Genomic DNA, 25,792 nt, shown 5'->3' with positions numbered 1-25,792 from the left:
ATTAACACCATGACTTGATGCAATTAGATGCTTAAAATTTCCTGGGGGAGGACCCCTAAACCCTCTGTTTCATGCCCACTGCACACCCCGCCAATGAAAACATGACAGTGGCAGAGGACTTATATTTTGACAAAATTAAAGCATTTTTCTTATCATAAATTAATGTATAAACGACACAAGTTGCACAAAAATTAACCTGAATGCAGGAAATTAAGTGTTAGATGCTCAAACTTCCTAGGGGAGCACCTCCAAACCCCGTTTCATGCCTTCCCACCCCCTCACACCAATAAAAACGCAATAGTAGCAGAGGACTTTTATTTTGACAGAATTAAAGACTTTTTTTTTTTGTCATATATTGATGCAGAAAAGACACAAAATGCATAAAATTGCACCTCTAAAATCCCCATTACCCAAATAAAAGCATGACAGTAGCAGAGGACTTTTATTTTGACACAATTAAAGACATTTCTATCATAAATTAATATAGAAAGGACAAATATGTGCATAAAAAAAATAAAAATAAATAAATGTTAGATGATCAAACTTCCAAGGGGAGGACCTCCAAACCGCCCGTTTCATGCCTCCCCACCCCCTCACAACAATAAAAACACAACAGTAGCAGGGGACTTTTATTTTGACAAAATTAAAGACTTTTTTTGGTCAGAAATTGATGTAGAAAAGACACAAAATGCATAAAATTGAACCTCTAAACCCCCCATTACCCCAATAAAAACATGACATTAGCAGAGGACTTTAATTTTGATGGAATTTAAGACATTTACACCATGACTTGATGCAATTAGATGCTTAGAATTTCCTGGGGGAGGACCCCTAAACCCTCTGTTTCATGCCCACTGCACGCCTCACCAATGAAAAACATGACAGTAGCAGAGAACTTTTATTTTGATGAAATTAAAGCATTTTTCTTACCAGAAATTGCTGCATTAAAAGGCAGATTTTGCCTAAAATTTAACCAGAATGCAGGAAATAGTTTGATCCCCACCTCCAATCAATACATGACAGAAGCAGAGGACTTTTATTTTGACAAAATTAAAGCTATTTTTATCACAAATTGCACAAAAACTTAACCAGGACGCAGGGAGTTTGATGCTCTTTTTTTTTCGTGAGTACCCCCAAACGCCCAGTTTAATGTGCCCCCCAGCAGCCGAAACAAAACCAGTGCTCTTGACCAGTTGCCAAAATACAGACACTTGAGGCCCAGCATGAAACGCATGAAGAGAACACTTATTGTTTTACTGAAAATACAATAAACATCAGTGTAACTCAGGCGCAGGAGGCCTGTCAAGGTAAGAGCCTGGAAAACTACATTACAATATTAATTTTGATACAAATAAAGGTCAACACTTGATGACACACTGAGGGACACGTGTCCGTATGTCCGACCTCTTCTGACTCTGAATGTTTCACCTCACAGATCTGAGCTAATAAACTGAACTGAAAGCTACACAATGTCTGTTTCTGAAGATTTCAAACACACCCAGTGTGTTTAAACAGCACTGTTTATAATGCATCACCTCTGAATTATTATCCGCCGCGTGCTCCTCACTAATGAATGTGTTTCTCTCTGTGTATTTAGTTATTCTGCGTCTGAATGGGTCTGTCTCTGCCTCCTTTTCCTGCCACTGTATCTAAAACAGTGCATTAACATCTGCAGCCCATTTAGTGCTGCTGACACCAGGCTAATAACAGTGTGTGTGTGTGTGTGTGTGTGTGTGTGTGTGTGTGTGTGTGTGTGTGTGTGTGTGCGAGCGTAAGCACCAGCCAACAAGCACAGCTGAAAGGTGTCACCGAGGCTCCTACGCCTCCTCTAACAGTTACTGATTCAGGGGGCGCTTGCTTTTTTTTCCTCTTCTTCTTTTTCTGTTTTTTGTGCGGCCTCAAGCTGCCGGCTTTAAAGGAACATTCAACAGAAACGCTGTTTGTGTTCAACATCCAGTTGCTTGTTTCCAGTCCGGTTCAGTGGCTGTAATGGCCGAGTTATTAGACGTAATCAAACGCCTCAGAAGGTCGACGTCGCCGGCACCTGAGGGACTGGTTTCTCATATCTGTAGGTGACAGAGGGAGTGTTCGGCGCGTGCAGATGGAGAGGAGGGGTGTTAGAAAACGGAATAAAAAACAAAACCGTGTCCACACTCCTTGCTTATTCTTCCACTGTCTCTTTCTCTGCATTGTTATTTGTCCATTTCAAATTATTGATCTTTTACAAATATTTTTCAAGGTATCTTAATTACTCGCAAAAGAAGCGGCGCCTTGGCCGGCGGACAACACAAATAAGTTAATTTGCATTTCTGTGTTGTGAGTGTTTTGGCAGGCGCCGCGCCGGTCCAGATTGTAACCCCTATTTCTGCCTCCAAAAACCTGCCTTGGAGGAGCGTCCACGGAGGGATTAGGGATTTAGTGGGGAAGGTAAGTGTGACTACAAGCTTTGGCTCGCCATCTGCTCCCCAGCAGAGTTGAGGCCAACCTGTGCAGCCTGCAGCAAAGACCTGGGCACTGTGCTAACTCTGGTTTGAGCCAACCTGGCGCCCGCGGCCCCAATCACCAACAGTCTGCTGATTAGTTGTAAGAAGCACTCCATATGTAGCAAAGTTTTTTTTTTCCTCCTCTCTTTCTGTCTGTCTCCTTCCCTTCCTTCCTCTCCTCCTTATGTATTCCCTCGCCGCATTAAATAAATATGGATGTATGGAATTTTTTTTTTTTTTTTACAGCAAATGGCGGATCGCCTTGGGTTGTCTGGCAAAAACGAGCCCGTTCTTCTTCTCTTTCTCCCTCTCACCTCTGACAGAATACCAAGCCAGGGAAAGGAGAAAAAAAAAGATGAAGAAGAAGAAATCCTGGCCGTGCTCCTCTTCTTCTTCTCCTTCCCTCCCTTGCTCTCTTTTGCCTGGCAGCGCCGGGAGACAGATGACAAGGGTTTGTGGCCGTCTGATCACCCCTGGGTGGGTATTTTCTAATTTATTTAACGGCAGCTTATTAAAGAAAAAAAACAAGATGAAGAAGAAGAGGAGGAGGAAGAATGGAGAACACAGGCGGAAGGCAGGTCTCTCGCCCCAGTGGCCAGGGGAGTCAACCCAGCCAAGGAAGAACCAACGAAGAAGAAGAAGAGGATGCGCCGACTCCCCTGGTAGAGATACCCGAGAAGATCAAACGACACCGGAGCAGGAGGAGGAGGAGGAGGAGGAGGAGAGAAAGGAAAGGAGGGAGAAAACACACGAAACATAATGCTCATTATTTAATTGCAGCCATTCCTGTTGCCAGGAACCTATTTCTCAGTATTAATTATTCATATTTTATTTCAGTAATCCAATACTCAGGTGAGAGCGGCTGCTCTTGATAGAACATGTAATTTGGAAGCTTAATGGCAGCAGGGCGGCCCGAGCAAGGGATTAGAAACACAGTATAAATCACTAATGGCCACGCGAACGCACAGCGGCTTGAATCCGTCTTGCTTTGTGTTTACTTGTGTTTTATTGCGTAGCTCCGAGGGAAACACTTGGCGCTGACCTTTCTCCGCGATGTGACGGAGCAGGGTGGAGAAAAATAAAAAATCACCAGGCAAACTAAGATAATTTCCCTGATTTGTCCAAACAAAGAGTTCATCAGCATCTCTCTCTGGCTGACAATGAGTATACAGACGCAGAACACGGCGCAGGCCTGACATGTTTGCACACATGGCCTGATTCATACAAATTATGTTTTTCAAGCAGAATAGCACCATCACTTACTTTTGATCCGATTAGCTGCGTTCGCTCGTCTCCTCGTTTCCCTCCTGCTGCATGAAATTCATCTCGTCCTCGGCCCAACACCTCCATTTGTCTGCTTGATGAAACACTTCAGGATAATCACAATTTATGGACTTGCAGGAATTTGGGGAAGATTATAAACATACAGCGTTCTTGTCAGCTGACTGTAAAGCCCCAGGCTGCGCCTGTGTTTTGTTTTTTTTATGCTCCCACATAAATGTCTCTGTCACCCCGTCGCCATCGCTCAGACAGGCTGACAGTGCAGGAGGCGTTCGCTGCTTCTCACCCATCCATATTCTCTGGTGTGGTCATGAGAATAAAATTAAAAACATGATCATAAAGGTTTTGTATATTTTTATTTTTCCTTTAATTAAAAAAATAAACAGATTAACCTGATGTGAACTGTATGGATTCTGTCACTGTTGAGAATGTGTTCAGCTACAGCAAAAAGGTCTGATATGGCAGTTACTGAGTTTTCCGTAATGTCAGTGAACGTGTCACTCCCAGCGAAGTTGTGTGTTTTTAAGATGCTGTAAAGCCTGTCTGACTGTGACCTGTGTGAGACACCCACCTGTGATTGCTGTAAGCCGAGGAGCGAAAGCTATTGAGGTAGCCGCTAACGTAGAGAGCACCTTGTGAAGCAGACATGTTTGTTGTTTTGGCGTTACTACCCCAGCAAGCATTTTTTGGTTTAAAAAACGTCTAATAGCTGTCTACATGAAGACCTGACGTCTAGGCTAAATCACAGCTGAATTTGGGCTGTCAGTGAAAATTTGGTAGACGTCTAACCATAGCCAAAGTGTAGACGTCATCAATTATACGGCTATGTAGAGACCATGTCCAAAAAATGGACATAAACATATTTTAATTACTGTTGACTCTCCATACCGCACGCCATCTGCAATGGCGAAAATTACATTCAATCAATTTCAAAATTAAATCGGCTAGATTTGGGTTACATGTAGCTAGACTAAATCGGAGCTAAATATAGCCAATACATTTAAATCACGACGATTGCTTGCTGGGACGGCTCACGTTAGCCTGTGTCCATGTTAAGGAATAAAACGCCAGCAAAACAAGTTCATGCCTCGTAGCCTCACTGTGAAGGGACGCTACAGTTACGATAAAATTTGAACACATTTACGCATGCTAAGCTAAGCTAACTGTCTGCTGGATGCAGGCCCCATAAGCACAGCTTACACCAAAGTCGTTATCTGGCCACGTACCCATGGGTATATGTGGAAATGTACAGGTCACCAGACTATCACAGGGCTGACACATAGAGACAGACAACCATTCACACTCACATTCACACCTACGGACAATTTAGAGTCACCAATTAACCTGCATGTCTTTGGACTGTGGGAGGAAGCTGGAGCACCTGGAGGAAACCCACGCTGACACAGGGAGAACATGCAGACTCCCCCACCACAGGGTTCGAACCAGAAACCCTCTAACTGTGATTCAACTGCTGCACCACCGTGCCACCTTTACTTTTATTTTGAAAGTCAGTGACACAAGTTGAACCTTTGACCCTGTTGTCACATTGGTCACCAACGTTGAGGACTCCAGCGGTGCAACTGTGCAGTCCAAGAATGAGGTGGAAGCCTAAGGGCCCGTCGCAATACCCCCCCTTAGTTTGGGGGTAGGGGGCATAACGAGGGGTAGTGGGTATGAAACTAGCCCTTCGGAGCGAGGGATTTCAGATGCTGACTTGCCAACGAGGGGTAGATGTTGCCATGGCTGCCACCCGAGCAAGACATGGGAAAAAAAAGTTCATACATAGCGAACGCTACCGTCGTCAAGTTGCTTGTTAGCTAGCTAGCTAGCTCACATTATCTGGCATCTGGCATCTGTCCTGTTCTGCAAATTTGTCGGACTTTTCACATTACGATAACACACCAGCTAGTATAACTATGCTGCCTCGTAATGTTAGCTCGTTAGCTAGCTAGCTAGCTAGCTGAAGTGCCCTGTCGTCTGTCGTTCATCAAACACAGCATGATGAATGCGGCAAACGTGATCGGTAGGATGAATGAGACTCCACTGTAGATGGCTCGCAGCTTCCTGTTACATATGCGTGAACGTAACCGACACGGTGACGTAGTGAGTGGTGTCCCAAATCCTAGGGAAAGATTTCTACCCCTACCCCTCGTTGCTTCATTTCAAGGGCCAAGGGGGTATTAAGATTGGGCCTAAATCAAGTTCAAGACACCCAAGGAGGATCCTTTGGAGGTTTTATGGTGGACGAAGGAGCGTGCTAAAATGTTTCCCAACCTGGCAGTGATTGAATGTTTTCGCCATCCAGTGAAAGAGACGTCTCCTTCACTGGATTTGTAATTCAAGAACGAAGAACCCAGCTTAAGGTGAGGGACTGAAGCCTGAGTGCTGGCTTTGACTTAATGTCAGTTAACGGGTTAGTTCTGGTACTGAGCTTTACATGTTTTCAAAAATGGACCCGTACAGGATTCTGGCTCAGATTTCCTTCCAGATTTCCCCAGTGGCCATCTGCGGTATTGCAGAAAAAAAAACAACACGACACCTCGTGCTGCCAACAAGGTCGATTATGACTCTTGGTGTTATGCATTTTTGATCCATGGAGCTTTTAAGGGAATTTAAAAATCCATGATATCATCAAAAGTCTACGAGACCAGTGGGAGAAACACTGCTGATGTCATTTTGATGCCGATTGCCACCAGAGTGAACTCTGTTCGTCAAACCGACCATAGTTCTTCAGACATACACAATATTTTCTCGTCTTCCTGCACCGTATCGTTGGGTGTGCTTGTTTTCGTATCTTGCTGGCAACAAAACAAAAGTGTCTGGGACAGCTCCTGGAGTTCGGCATGCGCTCCCAGTTGGTCATCGTACCACAAACTTTAAAGGCCTTTTCCTCAACGTCATGGCTCACTGACGTATGGAATTATTGCTGATACCATCACAAAGAGTAGAGTCTCTTGTTTCTAGAAATACATACGTCTCTCAGGGTCAATGTGGCTGGAAATGAAAGAGCAAGTCACATATTTCAAATGGTTAAACTGTATTCCTGAAGGCGATGCTCCTCATCTTCATTTAACAAGCCAATCTGGCTGAACATGCCTCCGCCCACAGCGAGTAGTAACGTCTGTGAGTGTGAACATACTGTAAATGTGCTGTTGCATCTACTGTAAGCTTTAAAATGCACAGGCCTTTTTTTTTGTTGTTGTTGTTGAGGAGAAAAAGGTGCTGCGCAGCATTTAGCCACACAAGAAAAAAGGCAATTAGGTCATAGAATATGCACACATCTTGCATGCTCTCTGGTCTCCCGCAATTTGGGCTAAAAAAAAAAGTAAAGGTCAGCCACGTTAGTCAGATTGCGCTCGACAAATTCTAAAAAGGCTCGCTGGTCACGCCGAATGTATTCCCTGCAACATAATTAGCCCCCTCAATTCCCTGTCGTGCCAGGCTACCGGGTGTCTCAAAAGCCCCACCCCTTCCCCCAAAATGCCTTTCACCTCTGCTTGCTCTGCGGTGATGCCCCCCCTTCCCTCCTCTCTACCCCTTCCCTTCCTCTCCCCTCTCACCGCTCTATCACACATTGTTGCTACCCTAAACTTGCTGCAGATGCGGTCGGCTGATGCATAAATTAGTCATCAACATTAGCATTAGCCGGCGCGTGGCACCCGGTGCCAACTGCTCTCCGAACGGCCATAAAAGGTCATGTTTTGATGACTGAATGCCACACAGGCACCTTGGCTCCCCGGAGGAGGGTTCCCCAGGTGCACGTGAAAGGTTAAAAATTACCTACCCGCCGCCGCCTGTCTCTGGCGAAGGAAATAATTAGGGGGTTTTTAGGGAGCGGCAGAATGCCTCGCTGTCAGATGACAGAGCGTTACCTAATGGTCGTATCTGGGGAAGAGTCAACCGGCCTGTCATTCTCTTGACAGGACAAATGAGCATAATGGTGGCAGGGAAATGGGCGCCTGTTCCCCCTTTTTTTTTCCAGCCAGGGAGGCGGGGAGGAGGAGGAGGAGGGGTAAAATGGCAGCGCCTGAGCAGAATAACACAAGCACGTTAACCTTTTACATAAATCTGTTAACACGTGTATGAGTGCTGTTTAAAAGTGAGGCTTGATGCTCTGCTCCTCCAAGGTGGGCTGAGCCGCGTGCAGGTTTTTCCTCCTACTTCCTGCTTGAATTTGTTTTTATATATTGTTTTGTTTTGTCACGTAAACTTGGAGCTGTAGGAGAGAAGAAACCCCAGCTGAGAGCAAAGAGAATGCAGAGTTGTTCCATTTAAGCACGGAAATTAAAGTGCAATAAGGGCATGATGAAATATATTCTTTACAATACAGTATTTTCAAAATAAATCTTGCAGTACATGATTTAAATGTGCATCATCGAATTTGAAATCAAAACTGACATCAGGCAAGAAAAATGCCCATTTTCAAGTGAGTGATTTCCTCACTTTACTTACAAAAGCACTTAAAATTTCCCTTAACACTTCCCAAATAATATGTTTCAAAGTCAGCACTTCCTGTCGATCCTTCATAGTAAAAGCCTCACAAGGAGTTTCGGAAAACTGAACTTTAAAATAGAGCCTGGCTGATATTGGATTTTGGGGGCCGATACTGATATTAGGAAGTAAAAAAGTTGCGATACTGATATCAGCCGATATTACACGTGTACAAGAACATTCACTGGCAACTTAGGTACACCTGTTCAACTACTCGGCCAATCACATGGCAGCACGTCAGTGCATTCAGACATGTAGACATGGTGAAGACGACCTGCTGAAGTTCAAAGAAAGGTGATTTAAGTGACTCTGAACGTAGCATGGTTGTTGGCGCCAGCAACGGCTGATCTACTGGGATTTTAACGCACAACCTTCTCGAGAAAATATGCAGTGAGCCAAAATGCCTTGTTGATGCCAGAGGTCAGAGGAGAATGGCCAGACTGGTTCAAGATGATAGAAAGGCAACAGGAAGTCAAATAAGCACTGGTTCCAACCAAGGTGTGCAGAAGAGCATCTCTGAAGCAACAACACCTTGTCCAACCTTGAAGCAGATGGGCTACAGCAGCAGAAGACCACACCAGGTGCCACTCCAACGTGACAATGAGTTCACTGTACTCCAATGGCCTCCACAGTCACCAGATCTCAGTCCAGTAGAGCACGTTTGGGTCAATATGGAGCAAAATCTCTTAGGAATGTTTCCAGCACCTTGTTGAATCTATGACACCACGAATTTAAAAGGGGGTCCCACCTGGTACTAGCAAGGTGTACCTAATAAAGTGGCTGCAGCAACCTTTATTGTTGATAATGACATGATGACTGATATATTGATCTGGCTCTGTTCAAGGCAACATCAGCTGGTGTGCAGTGGGACATGCAGCAGCTTCCTCTTTGATTGAAGGGTAGGAGTTGGTCCATCCTCCGAAGCAGAAGGTGGCAGCAGCGCACCTCGAATGTTGCCACCTGCAGAAGAAGAAGAAGAAGGAAGTAGTGAGGCATTCCCAGTGGGCGTGGCAGTAGCTCAATCACAGAGGTCTGAATGAAGTGTGGATCAACATGTGGACATGCTGCTGTTTGGGTGGATTGGACTCCCACAGGTGCTTCCTGCAGTTTGGCTGCACCAGACACACTCCAGGTGAGTACATTTCCCAAACTCTGAACTTAAACTCAAATCAATATCCTGCATGGTTAGAGGGAGGGAGTGAGGGAGGGAGTGAGTGAGGGAGGGAGGGAGGGAGTGAGGGAGGGAGGGAGGGCAGGTAAACAAGCAGCAGCTGAGCCTCGTTAACACACCTGTACACACAGTCTGAGAGACAGAGTGGTCAATGAGAAGGAAACCTGGAGAGTGTAAATACAGGAACAATCTTCAGATAGAAGGTGTTTAATTAATCTCACTATATAATGAGGAAAACTGTGTGTGTGTGTGTGTGTGTGTGTGTGTGTGTGTGTGTGTGTGTGTGTGTCTGTTCCACGTTTTTCTCGTCACTGACTTGGTCAATCCATGTGAAATCAAAGAGCATGGATACCAAGAGGTGAAGCTCCGTTGAATTTTTGCCAACAGCCACTAGGGGCGCTGCCGCCATTTTGGACTGTTGAGCTTGCAAGATGAATGAATACAAATGAATAAATAAATATATATACACACACACACACACACATATATATGTGTATATATATATATATATATATATATATATATGGCCTCTTGGACCATTTATATCAGAACTGATTCCTGTTTTGGCATTAAAATATATCATATTAAAATAGCCTATATATTATTATTATTATTATTATTATTATTATTATTATTACTGTTCCCTTATTGTACAAACTGTAAATAAATCTTTATTCCTGACTATGTGACGTCGCCATTAATGTGTTTCTAGTTTGTTTGTTTGGTTTTTTTTTGTTTGTTTTTTTTGGTAGATTGGCTTATGGGGTGATTTTGAAGGAGTAACTAAGTTAATCTTGTCATAAGTGGATGTAATATGTAGAGATGCCATCTAGGCCGTTTTTCTTCGTTTTGCTTTACAAAAACGTGAAAAAGCAGCTGTGACCAAGCTGTCACGAGGTGAGCAGCATTGTAAGTATAATTAATAGTGATATACTTCAGTTTGTCTGTGTGTTTGTGTATGCAAGCGGGTCTGCTGACAGTCCAAAATGGCGGCGGTAGGACGAAACCATGGGCGAGTCTGTTGCTATGGGGCGTTCTATTGAGCTTCGCCTCTTGGTATCCATGCTCTGTGGTGAAATTTGGCACAGTGGTAGAGGGTCATGGGAACATGTGAATGAAGCAATATTACATCAATTGGCCAAAGGGGGGCGCTATAGCAACTGATTGAAATGTCAAAATTTGAATGGGCATATCTCATGCCCCGTATGTCGTAGAGACATGAAACTTTGCACAGAGATGCCTCTCCTCATGAGGAACACATTTGCCCATAACTTTTAACGATTTTCCGCCATTTTGAATTTTTTGAAAAACACTTCAAATGGATCTCTTCCTAGGAAGTTTGAGCGATCTGCATGAAACTGGGTGAACATAATCTAGGGACCAATATCTAAAGTTCCCTCTTGGCAAAAGTTGGAAAACTTACTAAAACTGAGCTTCTATAAGGCAATGAATATTGCGGAGGGCGTGGCTCATCACATAAAGGTGTATAACATCTCAAGGGTTTCACCCATCACCACGCAACTTTGTAGGCATATGACCACACATAATCTGAGGGGACCCCTCCATTATTGACCCCATCAAACAAAATGGCGGCGCTAGAGAGCTCATTTCTTATCTAGGCCTAACCGCCATATGGATTTTTACTAAACTTGGTAGATATGTAGAACAGGACGCCTCAAGGTGACTGGAGAAATTGAACTCTAATTGGCAACTGGGTGGCGCTATAACAACAGAAAAATGCTTCAAAATGGCTAAAATGCGACCGATCGCTGTGGCTCCCCCTGTGGACCAATGTTGGTGTTGTTTCTAATGTTTGGTATGACTAAGTCATGGTATGGTATGTATGGACTAGAGGGTATGGACTACACATTTGACAACATAAGTTATTAATTTCACTTTATTAGGTACACCTTGCTAGTACCAGGTTGGACCCCCTTTTTAATTCTTGGTGTCACAGATTCAACGAGGTGCTGGAAACATTCCTCAGAGATGTTGGTCCATATTGACATGATGACATCACACAGTTGCTGCAGATTTGTCAGCTGCACGTCCATGATGGAAGTAGCCATCAGAAGATGGGTACACTGTGGTCATGAAGGGATGGACACGGTCAGCAACAATACTCAGGTAGGCTGTGGTGTTTAAACCATGCTCAGTTGGTACTAAGAAAATCTCCCCCACACCATTACACCACCAGCAGCAGCAGCAGCCTGAACCGTTGATACAAGGCAGGATGGATCCATGACGCCACATTCTACAGACAGACAGCGCCAGAGTTAAAAGGTTCATGTTCTCTGGACTGAAGCAAGGAACACATAGAGTCAGGGTTGTTCCACAGGGGCTTTTTTTTGAATGTCCAGCAGTTTGTCTTGTTGTTGTGTTGTCACAGATTCATCAGTCTGCAGCTGCATCACGTCCACTGTCTGCAGATATCCAGCCTACCTGTCACAGCGATGCTTCCGGAGGTTCGACCACTCACCAGATGTTTCGGTAAGTGGAGCTAAGTTGGATGTTTACTCGACTTAACTGTACGACTTCTCTCCTCCTAGTCTCTGTCAGTGTTTTATGTTCTCTTACTGTTGTTTATGTGAAAGTATTTGGTAATTGAAGGAGTCAGAGCTCCTGCAGGAATGATTTATCGTCTATTCAGGTCTTGGAAATGTAATTTCAACTCGTCTCGGGATCATTTTTTCGACTTAAACATGAACATATGTTTCAGATTGTTTCCAAGTTATTATCTTTGATTTTTAAAACAGTTAAAATACCAAAATTTACATTTCAGTGGTGCAGCTGAATCTCCTATCTTAAGCACTCGAGAACATTTAAATGAAGTAAGTGGTTTCAAAGATGGTGCACAGTTTGGTTTGACCCAAAAATTGAACATTTTTCAACCTTTAGCAACCAGAAACAAAAGCCAAATGTGCAGCGCTTAGCGCAGAGTACGCACTCAGCGCCTCGTCATGCTGGTGACATTTGTAGCAGAGTCTAAATACATGGTGCTCCCATTGCAAAGAGTTAGGGAGTGTACTTTTTTTACAGAAAACATTCCTCTCAAAGCCTCTTGCACATTTTGGGGTTCTGAGGGTATTTAAATAAATACAAAATACGACCTTTTAGTGTTAAATGTCCTTCCCTTAAGCCAAATAAAAAACAGAACTCCCTTATTTTAAGTGCTTGCCCCTTTTTGCACCACCCCCTCCCCTCTCATAAGTAACGTACAGTCCCTAAATACTAAATATTCGGCGCTTGTATTTTTGTCGAGTTGAGGTAGAGCTGTCACTGCAGCAGGCGTTCTTCTTCCTTCAGCGTGTATCGGCAGACTAGAACACTTGTAAGCTAGTACAACTGTTTTGAGCATGGACTTGTGACTTACCTACTTTTTACTCATGAGGCTTTGCACCTTTAACTGAAAAATATGCCCCTAAATTATTCTTAAAGTGAGCAGCTCGACTTACCTTAAAGTGGTGGGATGCAAACTTCCAAACCTGTAGTTCTCTGATACTTGGTGTTCATGACTTGAGACAGATGACTTGACATTTTTTTTTAATCTAAAATGAGTATTTTTCTCGATATTGAGACATTATATTTTGTGTTTTAAAATATAATGACACATAAATCGCAGCAGAGGAGGACTAGCTGGCTGATAATTGGGCCCACGCTATCACTTCCTCTTGCCTGCTGCTCTCCTCGGAGGAGTGGCGGTGTGTTCAGTCGCATCATGAGCTTCACCGTGTGCTTTTATTCAGTTCTATCTGCGTGATACATGTCAGTTAAGTTTACAATAACTCATTCAGTATTGAATGTGTTTTGCAAGCAGCGACACTAGTGATGGGCAAAGCAGTTCTTTAGATGTTACTCAATCACTCGAATCAGTTCATTAAAAAGATTCGTTCAAAAAATTTGTTTAAAAGATTTGTTAAAAAATTTCATTTAAAAGATTAGTTAAAAAAAATTTGTTCAAAAGATTCGTTCCAAAAATTTGTTAAAAAGATTTGTTAAAAAAATTTGTTCAAAAAAAATTGTTGAAAAGATTCGTTAAAAAAAATTAGTTCAAAAGATTTGTTCAAAAAATGCATTTAAAAGATTTGTTCAGAAAATTCGTTCAAAAGATTGGGTCAAAAAGTTCCTTTAAAAGATTTGTTCAAAAAGTTTGTTTAAAAGATTCGTTCAAAATAGTTGTTCAAAAGATTTGTTAAAAAAATATCATTCAAAAGATTTGTTAAAAAAAATGCATTCAAAAGATTCGTTCAAAAAAAATTTGTTTAAAAGATTTGTTCAAAAAAATTTGTTCAAAAGATTTGTTAAAAAAAATTCATTCAAAAGATTCGTTCAAAAACAATTTGTGTAAAAGATTTGTTCAAAAAAATTTGTTCAAAAGATTTGTTCAAAAAAATATCATTCAAAAGATTCGTTCAAAAAAAAATTGTTTAAAAGATTTGTTAAAAAAAAATTGTTCAAAAGATTCGTTCAAAAAAGAATTTGTTCAAAAGATTTGTTCTGAGCTGCATCTGCCCTGTCTCATCACTGGCCAGCCTAACGTTTTAAGTTTGTTTATCTGGAGACTAAGTCTGTTAAAACAATGGGGAGGTGGCTACATTAGCCGTTAGCTTGGAGAAAACGGTCCCTATGAAATGTGTGTATCGACTTATATGACGACTTGTATGACTTGCTTGACTTATAGCAGGGACTCGACTTGCTTGATTTTCACCACAGTGACTTAGTGACGCTTGTGACATCCCTGCTTTTTACCCATGAGTCTTTGCACCTTCAACTGATAAATATGCCCTTAAATCACTCTTAAAGTGAGCAGCTCAACTTACCTTAAACTTAAGGGGAAACACACTTCCACACCTGCAGGAAAGGATTTTTCATCGGGTCTAAGATATGATTAGAAATAAGGTGTATTTATAGAATGATGTCTGATTGCGTCTTAATTTGAAGTCAGGGTCATTTAATGGTTTAGCTGAGGACTCGGGCTGATTTTTGATCAGACTCAGCCGTGTTGCCCTTGTGTCTCCAGCCTGCTGTGCTGAGTCTGATCTGAGCTGAGCTCCTGTCAGCGCCTCACACCTCTGATCAGCCTCAGAGGTTTCACCGCGGCTCGGAGGTGCAGTTTGACTCTGTGCTGCAGTGCAGTTTAATTCTTCCTGTGCCACATCCTGCATGCTAACAGAGGGGTTATTAACATAACAAACTTAAATGCCCTATATAAATAATATGTTCGCAGAAATGCAAACCGGCTCAGCTGACACTGTTTAGGCAGCGCCTCCAACATCTGTTTATGAGCACTTTGCCTAATGATATCATCCGATATCATTAACTGTGGCAGTGCACGCCGCAGCAGCAGGTGCAGCTGTTTATGCCCCCCCCCTCCCCTCCCCAACACCTCCCCAACACACACACACACACACACACACACTTGAAGAGAAAAGACTTTCACAGTCTCCTCCAGCAACAGCACCAACCCTTCCCTCCCTTCCACCCCACGAATCGCCAAACCGCTCATTAGGACAATTTTCCTCAACAAAAAAGCGGCCCCTATGATTTCAATCTGTATATCACCTGTAATTGTAGTTTTTAGCGAGAGCCTGATTCCATACATTTAGCGGGAGTAAACTGCGACTGCGGGTGCGAGCGCTGAAAGCACGCCTCTCGCTGCGGCCGCCAGCTGCAGAGGCTGTTTTTAGATGGCAGGCTTTCCGTGGGGAGGCTCTCGTAGGCCTCGGCGTGTGTGTGAGTGTGTTCTGGGGGAGGTGTGGGCGGAGCTTGGCGGGCCCCTGCTTTGTCTCCTGACTTGGTTTGCTCTGTTTAGATGCTGAAAATTATAGAAAATTATTGAAATTATTATTTCTGGCAGCAACAATGAGGCTGCTTCCTCTTCCTGACCGGAAGGCCACGTTCAGGGTCTTCACAGGTTCTCTGGAGCCTGATTTGATCGTACGCTGCTGTAATTAGTCAGATGGTCGACTCGAATGTTGTGCGACACAGAGCTATCTGTTGCATTAGCGCTGTACCCGAGGCGAATGCAGTATTTATAGCTCCAAAACAAACAATGCATATGGCAAAATGTTAACTGGCTCTGTCTTCGTTTTTATATCCGGGAGAGAAACAGAACGAGGACTCTCTGCTCTGCTGTCACGTGCTCAATATTGTTCTTTATTTTAACACTTTGAGCCAGCTGATTATAATATTCTCTTCTCTGTACTCACGCTTATCACAAATCTTGGCCACTTTACTTTCGAGCTGGGCCTCATCCAAACTACTATATTCATTGTAATCATCCATCATATGTGTCATATCAGTGTTTCTAAAGTGACATAGTCTATGAGCTGGCTGTCATCTGGAGGTGGAGAGGATGGCACACGTCATGACATCTAGACGAGACGGCTGCCAAGCTGCAGACCACCAAATGTGTGTGTTTTATCGACCTGTTGCTGCATTTCCAGCGAACATGGGTGTTTTTAAGCAACCTGTGGCTATATTTTCAGTGGCATTGATGTCACCTAACATGGTTGTTTTTCATGACCTACCACTGTGTTTCCAGCGGATTTTGTGCCACAGAACATGGGTGTGTTTTAGCAACAATGGTCGCATTTCCTGTGGTGTCTGTGCCACCAAATATGTTGGTTTTTTTAGCGACCTGTGGCTGCATTTCTAGCTGTGTTTGTGCCACCAAACATGGATTCTTTAAGGGACCTGTGGCTGCATTTCCAGCAGTGTTTGCCATTGAAAATGGTTGTTTTTTTTTAGCATCCTGTAGCTGCATTTTGGCAGCGTTTGTGCCACTGAACATGGGTTCTTTTAGTGACCAGTTATTGCATTTCAAGCAGTGTTTGCCACAGAACATGGGTGTTTTTAGCGACTGATGGCTGCATTTCCAGTGTTGTTTGTGCCACAGAACATGAGTGAGCTTTTTTTAGCATCCTGTGACTGTTTTTTCAGCAGTGTTTGTGCCACCAAATACAGGTGTTTTTTTGCGACTGATGGCTGCATTTCCAGTAGCGTTTGTGCCACAGAACATGAGTGTTTAATTAGCAACCTGTGGCTGCATTTCTAGCGGTGCTTGTGCCACCAAACATGGGTTCTTTAAGAGACCTGTGGCTGCATTTCCAGCAGTGTTTGTGCCACAGAACATGGGCGCTTTTTTTGCAACCTGTGACTGTGTTTTCAGCTGTGTTTGTGCCACCAAACATGGGTTCTGAAAGCGATCTGTGGCTGCATTTTCAGTGTTGTTTGTGCCACCAAATACGGGTGTTTTTTAGCAACCAATGGCTGCATTTCCAATAGTGTTTGGGCCACAGAACATGGGTGTTTTTTAAGCAACCTGTGGCTGCATTGCTATTAGCGTTTGTGCCACCGAACATGGGTTTTTTTAGCATCCTGTGACTGTGTTTTCAGCGGTGTTTGTGCCACCAAATACGGGTGTTTTTTAGCAACCAATGGCTGCATTTCCAATAGTGTTTGGGCCACAGAACATGGGTGTTTTTTAAGCAACCTGTGGCTGCATTGCTATTAGCGTTTGTGCCACCGAACATGGGTTTTTTTAGCATCCTGTGACTGTGTTTTCAGCGGTGTTTGTGCCACCAAATACGGGTGTTTTTTAGCAACCAATGGCTGCATTTCCAATAGTGTTTGGGCCACAGAACATGGGTGTTTTTTAAGCAACCTGTGGCTGCATTGCTATTAGCGTTTGTGCCACCGAACATGGGTTTTTTTAGCATCCTGTGACTGTGTTTTCAGCGGTGTTTGTGCCACCAAATACGGGTGTTTTTTAGCAACCGATGGCTGCATTTCCAGTGTTGTTTGCGCCACTAAACATGTATGTTTTTTAGTGACCTGTGGCTGCATTTCCAGCAGCGTTTGTGCCACTGAACATGGGTCTCTTTAAAGCAACCCATGGCCACATTTCTAGTGCTGTTTGTGCCACCGAACATGGGTTCTTTAAGGGATCTGTGGCTGCATTTCCAGTGTTGTTTGTGCCGCCAACCATCAGTGTTTTTTTTAGCAAACTGTTGCTTGATTTACAGCAGTGTTTGTGCCACTGAACATGGGTCTCTTTAAAGCAAGTAGTTTATTGTATTTCCAGCAGTATTTGCGACAGAACATGGGTGTTTTTTTAGCAACCTGTGGCTGCATTTTCAGCAGTGTTTGTGCCAACAAATATGGGTGTTTTTAGCAACCGATGGTTGCATTTGTAGTGCTGTCAGTGCCACCAAACATGGGTGTGTTTTAGCAATCTGTGGCTGCATTTTCAGTGTTGTTTGTGCCACAGAACATGAGTGACTTTTAGTGACCAGTTACTGCAATTTCAGCAGCCATTGTTTCATCACATGTGGATGTTTTTTAGCAACACAATGCTGCGTTTTCAGCTGCTTTTGTGTCACGAAACATGGGTATCCAAAACATGATCTCTTCCTTACTATAACCATGTGTTTTTTGTGCCTAAACATAACCATATGTTAACCACAGCATTGTTAGAAACTTAAAGATTCATCGTATCCCCTGCATAATAACATACAGGTCCAAAAGTTCGGGTTTACTTGACTCAACTGCTTCCTGATTTTCAGGCGGTGTTGCTTTGTTTCAGATTTTATTTTTTTTTTTTTTTTTTCACCTTTTCACATGTCAACTGATTTTTATCAATCTCTGCACAATACAAAGCTTTTTCACAGACTCTTTAAAGTTAAAAATGGGTCTGAATTTAAGCTCAATAAACATGCAATGACAAACATAAGTTACAAGTATCTTCATAATTATTTCCTACTGTGTGCTCATGAATGGAAATCAATAGCTGCCATAACGTAGGAATAAAATACATCCAAAAATCTGAACTTCTGCAGCATCCATTGCAAAATTGTTTACAATACAAAGTGCACATGATCTACACAGAGTTTGCTCGACCATAAATTCATTATTTCACTTTAAAATAAGACAATTTAATCCCCTAAAGACCAAAGTTAGGGGCTGAAAAATGTTGTTTCTGCTTGGTGTAAAGACTTAATTCTTGAAGTGAGATTCTGCACATATTTCAACATATCTATTAGTGTTCATTCATGTTCAGCCATTCTTAAAAACTATGAGAATTAGCCTTTAAATGAAAGATGTGACCTCGGCAGGGCCAAAACTTTGTATGCTTCTTTAATGGATTTCAAACAAATGGAGATGATTCACTTTAAAATAAAACTGAATGTAATGAAAGGATCATTTTAGTTTTTCGCTGCTGTAATTTTCACTTATTCTTTGATACTTTGAAAGTGTAAATATCATCGTCTGTCTTGTTCGTTTCTTCCTCCTGCAAATGTGAAATTCCTCGCTCTGACAGTTCTACCCAAAGACGAGCATGTTGGCACCCAGAGGACGAGTTTTATTTGCAGGCAAAGACCCCGACACTGAACCCGCTCTGAGCACTGAGGGCCAGCGGGGAATACACACCGACCACACACACACACACACACACACACACATGCACATAATGATGCAGTTCACAGGCTCACATCTACACTTGTTAATGCTGCAGTAGCCGTTTAAATAAGCACACACGAAACAAAAACACACATACGACAGATCAAATATATCCGAATGTGAGAAAACACACATGTACACAACAAACACACACACTCCTCCTCCCAGCTGTTCTCTAAATGTTGATTACACAAGACACCGGGGGGAGCCTCCTCCTCCTCCCTCCTTCCTCCTCCTCCTCAATCCGGTAGCCGGGCGATTCCCCCACAAGGAGGCTGAGCGGGACCGGCTGACCCGAGGTGCTCAGTGACCCGGGGTTGGGGGTCCAGGGAGGGCCACGGCCCCGGGGCCTCTTGGCTGGGCTCTCCTTCCCCCTTCTCCCTTCCCTCAGCTCTGTGAGCAGCACATCTCAGGACGGGAGACATGGGCAGAGACAGCAACGGCCCGGGGACAACTGGCCGAGGAGCAGAACGCGAAAACAAAAAATTAAAATCATAAAACTCCTCCTCTGTCGAGATGCTCGGGTAACTTTGTGTCAAGTGAAACGGAGACGGGGGAATAAAGTGAGATGATTTTTATCTGACGTGAATATTTTCAGGCGTTGGAGGCTCTTGTCCAGAAGGAGAACAAGACTAAAGTATGTGAGGAAACGTTTTTTTTTTTTTATCAGTCTGAACCAGCAAGTGTAGATTCACTTCTTGGCATCAAGTTATCTGCAACAGTATCATCAGTGTCTGCCGTTACGCGTTGCACAGACAAACATAAAAGTTGGAGGACTGCTGGATGATCTGAGTTGTGTTCGATATTGTGTGTCTTAAAGGTCCACTTACTGGCCTTCTGGAGCTTTTGAGCTGCTGTCTTGACCACATCTCTTGAAGGAACAGTGCGTAGGATGTGGCGGCATCTAGTGGCGACCGACAGACCAGAGGCTGGTTGCACAAAACACCTTAAGATTCTCCTGAAGTCCTAGTTATGGTTTCCTCAAAATAAAACCGGTTGCACGAAACACCCTTAAGACTCCTCCTTAAGGTTTCCTTAAAATGCTCACTTAAGTATTTATGGTTTTCTCCTTGCCTTGGCCTTGTACTTTAGGAGTGTTCTGCGACCAGGAGAAACCGATGGATACACTTTGGATTTGACTGAATTAATATTTGTTCCAGTTTCTTCCTACAGTTGTTTCTTGGTATTTGAGGATCACATTTACTTTGTAGTTTGTGCTTTCTATGATTGTTAAATTGTTTCCTCCCCTTACCAATATGTTTTTCTTGTCGTCTTTTCTTCGGCCATTTTGTCACTTTCTAACTGTGAACCAAATCTGTGAGACGATAACAGGCATCACAAGTGTGGGTCCAAACAAACAATCTGTAAAATCTCCTTCAACGCAGTGAATTAGTTTTTCCTTAACCTCGCTAACTCCGCCAGGACGCCGACATCCTCGCTCCCCTCCTCCTCTGTTAAATGGTATCTCCCAGGCGCACTACGTCATCAAACCATGTGATGTTTGGTATTGCCGGATTCAGGAAGCTCTCGACTTTTCAAAAATAACATCGTTTTTCTTTTATTTCTTATGTATCTCGCACCAGAGCAGCCTCAACACACAAAGTCCAAAATCACTCCTACCACTATTTTTGGCTGAGATACACCGCCTAGAAAGTGGGATCATAACTTTCACGTTTCATATGGCTTTATTTGGTGATATTTTATGGTGTTTCTGTGTCATAAACAACATCAGCTATCATAATCACACCTGATTTCAATAAGGTACAATGTTTGAAGCTGGCTGAGTGTTGTTTGATCACTGATAGTACTGTTTTGAAGCCGAGTGACCGACTTGTCTTTTGGAGCTCCGCCTGGATCTTTTCATGGTAAAAACACTGTAGAATGGTCATACTTTGAGCAGTCTTCTTCAAATTTGAAACAAGTGTTCATTGATAGTGTGCCTACAGCCCCACAGTGTCATTTACCTGCTCAGATGAAGCCACAGACAGTTCTGAAATACACTTTTTATTTTATTTTAGGCAAAATCTTCAACTTTTTACTGACTTCAGAGGCCCATTACTCTGTCTCTGTATCACCTAGAGTGTTTCTGACACTTTCACAAGAAACTTCAGAGAGTTTTCTTTCTGGCAAGACCTCATGCATGCATGTAGTCAGAGCGGTTCAGAAGCTACAGTTATTTTAATTTGGGTATGTCATTTTAGGCGTTTTTGCTACAAAATGGGGGTGGAGTACAACTAAGGAGACCTTTTAAGGGATTCTGTGCAACTGTGTCCCTCAGCTAAGGAGAAGTTAAGCCTTGAGTGTCATACTTAAGGAGAAACCTTAAGATGTTTTGTGCAACCGGCCCCTGGTGACACAAACAATGAATAAAGCAGTTTCACAGTACAAATCAGTGTTTGCTGACACTGTTAAGCTCGTCACAGACAGGCTGTTGGTCCAGCACCTGCTAAAGTGTGCTCACTTTTTCCCCCTGATAACTTAAGATCCAGATGTTCGGGAGGTTTTTACCAGGAGCCGAATTATCCACAGAGGTCTCGTCCTCTCCAAAATAAATGGACCAGATGATTTAAACCGGTAAAAACACTGAATAAAGCAGTTTTACGCTAAAAATTAGTGTTTCTTCAACGCTGTTTGGCATGCTGAAGACCAGTGGTTCATTTTACACATGCTAATGTGCGCTCACATTTTTGTCTGATAACTTAAGACCTAGATGTTCAGGAGGTTTTTAACGGGAGCCGAATTATCCATAGAGGTCTCTTCCTCTCCAAGACAAACTGACCAGGTGATTTAAACCAATAAAAACATTGAATAAAGCAGTTTCACGTTATAAATCTGTGTTTCTCTGATGCTGTTCAGCTTGTCGCTTTCTCCTCTGATATCTTAAAAGATCCAGATGTTGAGGAGGTTTTTACTAGATGCCGAATTATCCATAGAGGTCTCTTCCTCTCTGAAACAAACAAACCAGGTGATTACAACTAGTTACGACAATGAATAAAGCAGTTCCTGTTATAAGTCAGTGTTTTTCTGATGCTGTTTGGCTTGTCGCGGAGCGGCTGCTAACTACAGTGGACGATGCGGAAATGTGAATGTCCCTATCTGGAGCCAGTGGTTGGTTTGTCCGTTCAGGGCTGCTGTAGACACATGGTGGTACAATATTACAGACTCCATAAACAAGAACACGCTCTATATGTAGGTATAAATGGCTCATTGTAAAGTCAGAAATTCTTATTTTCCGTTGATTATACACGAAAGAAAACATGCTTGTTATTAAAATTCCATCTCTGCCCCGTGAATCCTACACACTGGACCTTTAACGATGAAATACAAGAATTTAAAAATCTCTATGGCCGATATCTCTATCACTCAACAAAACAGTCTAGTCTGATAAACAGCACCACAGGTGAGAGGAACAATATGTATTTCTGGTTTTAGGGTGAACTGTCCCTTTAAACACTTCCTCCACTCTGTATGTAAAGTTGTGCAGTGAACATCTTGGCACGGTGGCGTGAAGGAGCTTAATTTTCACTTCACAAATTTCCTAATGGGGAAACTAAAGAGATCTCTGTGCTTTAGCACCCTTAGGCACGAGACAGCGGAGCTAACGTTCAACTTAATGATCGACCGAGCTCTCTTATCAGAGCGCAGGGGGGGGAGAGGAGGGAAGAGTTAGACGCCGACGTGCAGAGAGGAGCTGCTCGTGGACTCCTCTGCAGAAAATCTGTAACATAGTACATGTTTTTAAGGAACATCAATGTGATGCAAAACTTTTTGTTGAACAAAGTTGAAAAAAGAGCTGCACTCAGTACTTAAACACACTCTCTGCATGTGTAAATATATAGTTAACTTAATGTTTAAGGTCACTTTATGCCCGAATCAAACAGCCTAGCATTTATGTCTTTCCAGATTGTCATCTTGTCAAATTAGGCGATCATGGTGTCCAGAGATGTGTCGGATGTTGAACTCCAGCTCGTCAGTTTGCAGTCAGTATGATGCAGAAAGGTAGAAGAGTGCAGGACAGACTTGTGTGTTCAGTAATGTGAACGACTGCAGTGTCACAGAGCGTGTCGTAGACTTTGTCAAACAGGCGAAAGAAGACAAACAAATTTTGACATGAGTGTCTTTCCACTGGGGCCTGGTGAGGAATCCGGGATGCAGAGTCACAGTCTTCTTCTGTCTGGCACATATGACCAATTCATTCTGCAGCCTGACCCGACCTGTCGACACAAGATCCATGGCCTGACCTGAAGCTGTAAATCTTATAATAATTACAAGCTGTTCAAGTAATTCGGTTTGGCAGCACGTTTAAAGTGATCATTTTGGGGCTTTTGTATACATGTGACACTAAAATATTATATTTTAAGGTAATTCAGGAAAGACAATTTAAATGAATGTTTTTTTGCTTTTCACATTCTTTGTTTCACCCAGAACGGAAACTGTAAATACAATCAAGACACAATAGTATCTGAAATCAAGTTTTTTGTGGGTCACTTGTCAGATACCAACAGGTAAGGGCACACCTGGAGAGGCAAACCCAGCAAATGTTTGCCTCCGCTCCAAATGAAATTGGAAAAAGGGCCCCGAGATGTTCATTGATATCGGCGGCTAACAACCACCTTAAAACTCTTATCATGTTTGTGGCGTTATGCTACTGCTTATGGGTACCCGATCCAATGCAGGACTCTCGCCCTTTTAACGCAGAGATTGCGCTATAAAGCCACTACGAAGTCCCTTCTTTATGCCCCCTTTGCATTTTTACACAGAATCAAACAATGGCAGCATCATGCCACTCCAGTGTGTGATTTTAGACAGCATGCCGGCATCATGGAAGCTAAAGAGGAGTGACGATGTGACATAAAACAGCATCGGCCTCGAGTGTGACATTTAACATACGCATCAGCAGCGCTTTCTAAACCGTGACAATGGCATACACATAGCAGTAACAGTCATTTACTGTCCCTTGTATATGGCGGCTGATCTCATCCTCTGCTTGGACAACCTGGTCTCACTCTGAAGTCGTCAAATACTGGTGCTCCGGCAGTGACTTCCGGCGTCAGACACCGCCGAAAAAAGCCGTCCTTTCATGTTGGCATGATACCCATTGGCTGTATTCAGCGTCTGACTCCCGGCAGACAGCGATAAAGCCTCTGGGGGCAGACTCCCGATTTTTTGGCATTCCGGTTTGATTTGGGCGGAGGAGGCGAATTTCCGTTTCCGACTTCTGTTTATATATAAATAAATACATTCACTGAATGTAGAGTCTGTATATAGAGACTAGCATGATGCGAGGTTAGTCGGCATTATTATTGAACAGCACCTGGTGGCGTCAGGGGGAAACACGGCGGGACTACAACGAAAGATGAGGCGGCAGAAGTCTGAGTAGGCTGGGCGGGAGGGGTGGTGGATGGATCCAACAACTACCGACTTGCACCTGGGAGTTCACCCTGTTCATCCTCTGTAAGACTCTAAAGCCAAACCCTGTTCTTTTGTCCTAAACTTAGCCACGTGCGTAGTGTGTTCATTTTGTCCTAGAACGTCAACAACCAACACACCCAGGGTACCTTGGACGTCATATGTGGACGTGGAAAGTCCATGACCAAACGTCTATATGTGACAAGGTCAGAGTGAGAATGTGTTGGCTCGGAGGGTGAGGAGCTCCTGGACAGTTTTCAGTTGCTCTTCTTCTTGTTTGAGTTAGCTGCTAACAGCTACTTATTAAATCTACTGTCGGTTGCACACATAACATGTCGTCAAAACGTCACACTTGTGCCGTCGATGATCCCGACCTGCTGGCTGTCCCTTTTTTACAGGTGTTGTTTCGGCGCTGTTACTACCTTTGCTTGCAGCTTAAAAGCGAGACAACTCTGTCCCCCCATCCCGCAATTGTACCTTTTATACAGAACGGCAAGGTGGAATAATGGTGCGAAATTCCACCTTGAAGAGCCAGTTAGTTTCAGCCTTTCTCACCACTGTTCATCTGACTGACTGTCCAGCGTTTGTGGTTTTGGTTCATGTTCATGATGAACGCCTTCAAAATACACAGTTACTTCTTTAGTGCTGATCTGGCAACCCTCAGCTTGAAACCCTACACACTGCTCCAAGGCCTTAAAGGCCAAAAAAGAGGAAAAGCATCCGTCCCTCTTTCAGAACTCAAATCACATTTTGAGCTTAATTTCTGTGTGATAAAGTAAAAAGCGTTCAAACTTGTTTGGAGTGGACAGAATTAGCATATACATTCATTCAGCATTCAGTTCCTGCATCAGCTGTCTCTTAGCCTGAACTTCCTGCTGCTTAATGTATGCTCACTGTGCGTTTGCACGACCTGTCTGAAGTGATTTCTGACGGCCTTGTTTAATTAGCCGCATGTGTGTGTACTTTTATACATATTCATCGGCCGCAGATTTCAGCCCGATTGATGTTGTAATTGATTCAGAAGGTTTTATAATTCCTGCAAAGGCAGACGAGGAATTTCAATGACTTTGCAATTTGGGGGAACATGAGGAGGAGGAGGAGGAGGAGGAGGAGGAGGAGGAGGAGGGGAGATCTGAGGGTGCTGCGTCTCCACCTGACGACGGTGTGATTTTGCAGAGGGAAAGAGAGCGCGGGAGGAGCTGCTTTGTTGTTCCTCTTTCACCAGTAAATTACACATTTAGGATTTATTAAGACAAGAAACAATTTTCAAATAGTGAATCCATGAAGCCTCCACGGAGATGTGCTCATTACTCTGTAGCCCCGGGCCATGTTCACCACCTCGAATGCATCCGTTTTTTTCCCTTTTCCCCTTCCCCTCTGTCTGTGTTTTTCGGCGCTGCGTTGCCATGCCTGATGCCGTAATGTCACAGCGGTTTGTTCAAAGCTGCGACGATGATTTGGGCTCCCAGCAGGTGCCGCCCCGATGTCTGTTCAA

General features: G+C 43.3%; 1 protein-coding gene across 2 annotated transcripts in view; it reads left to right on the top strand.

Moving 5' to 3' along the window:
- The window catches only part of LOC144461887 (uncharacterized), a 128,683-nt gene that overhangs the window by 22,127 nt on the left and 80,764 nt on the right, over positions 1 to 25,792 (top strand). Inside the window, exons 2-4 of one of the 2 annotated variants that reach the window (XM_078165699.1) lie at positions 9,100 to 9,387; positions 11,384 to 11,553; positions 11,816 to 11,916. In XM_078165699.1, coding sequence (XP_078021825.1) covers positions 9,309 to 9,387; positions 11,384 to 11,553; positions 11,816 to 11,916 — 350 coding nt within the window. In that variant the 5' untranslated portion in view covers positions 9,100 to 9,308. Of the gene's footprint in view, positions 1 to 8,468; positions 9,388 to 11,383; positions 11,554 to 11,815; positions 11,917 to 25,792 lie in introns of those variants that run through there. The other variant, XM_078165698.1, reaches the window with a different exon arrangement.

Source organism: Epinephelus lanceolatus, chromosome 24 (assembly GCF_041903045.1).
Source record: "Epinephelus lanceolatus isolate andai-2023 chromosome 24, ASM4190304v1, whole genome shotgun sequence".
NCBI lineage: Eukaryota > Metazoa > Chordata > Actinopteri > Perciformes > Serranidae > Epinephelus > Epinephelus lanceolatus.
The sequence above is the reverse complement of the archived record's forward strand: the minus strand, read 5'-3'. Positions and strand labels throughout refer to the sequence as shown.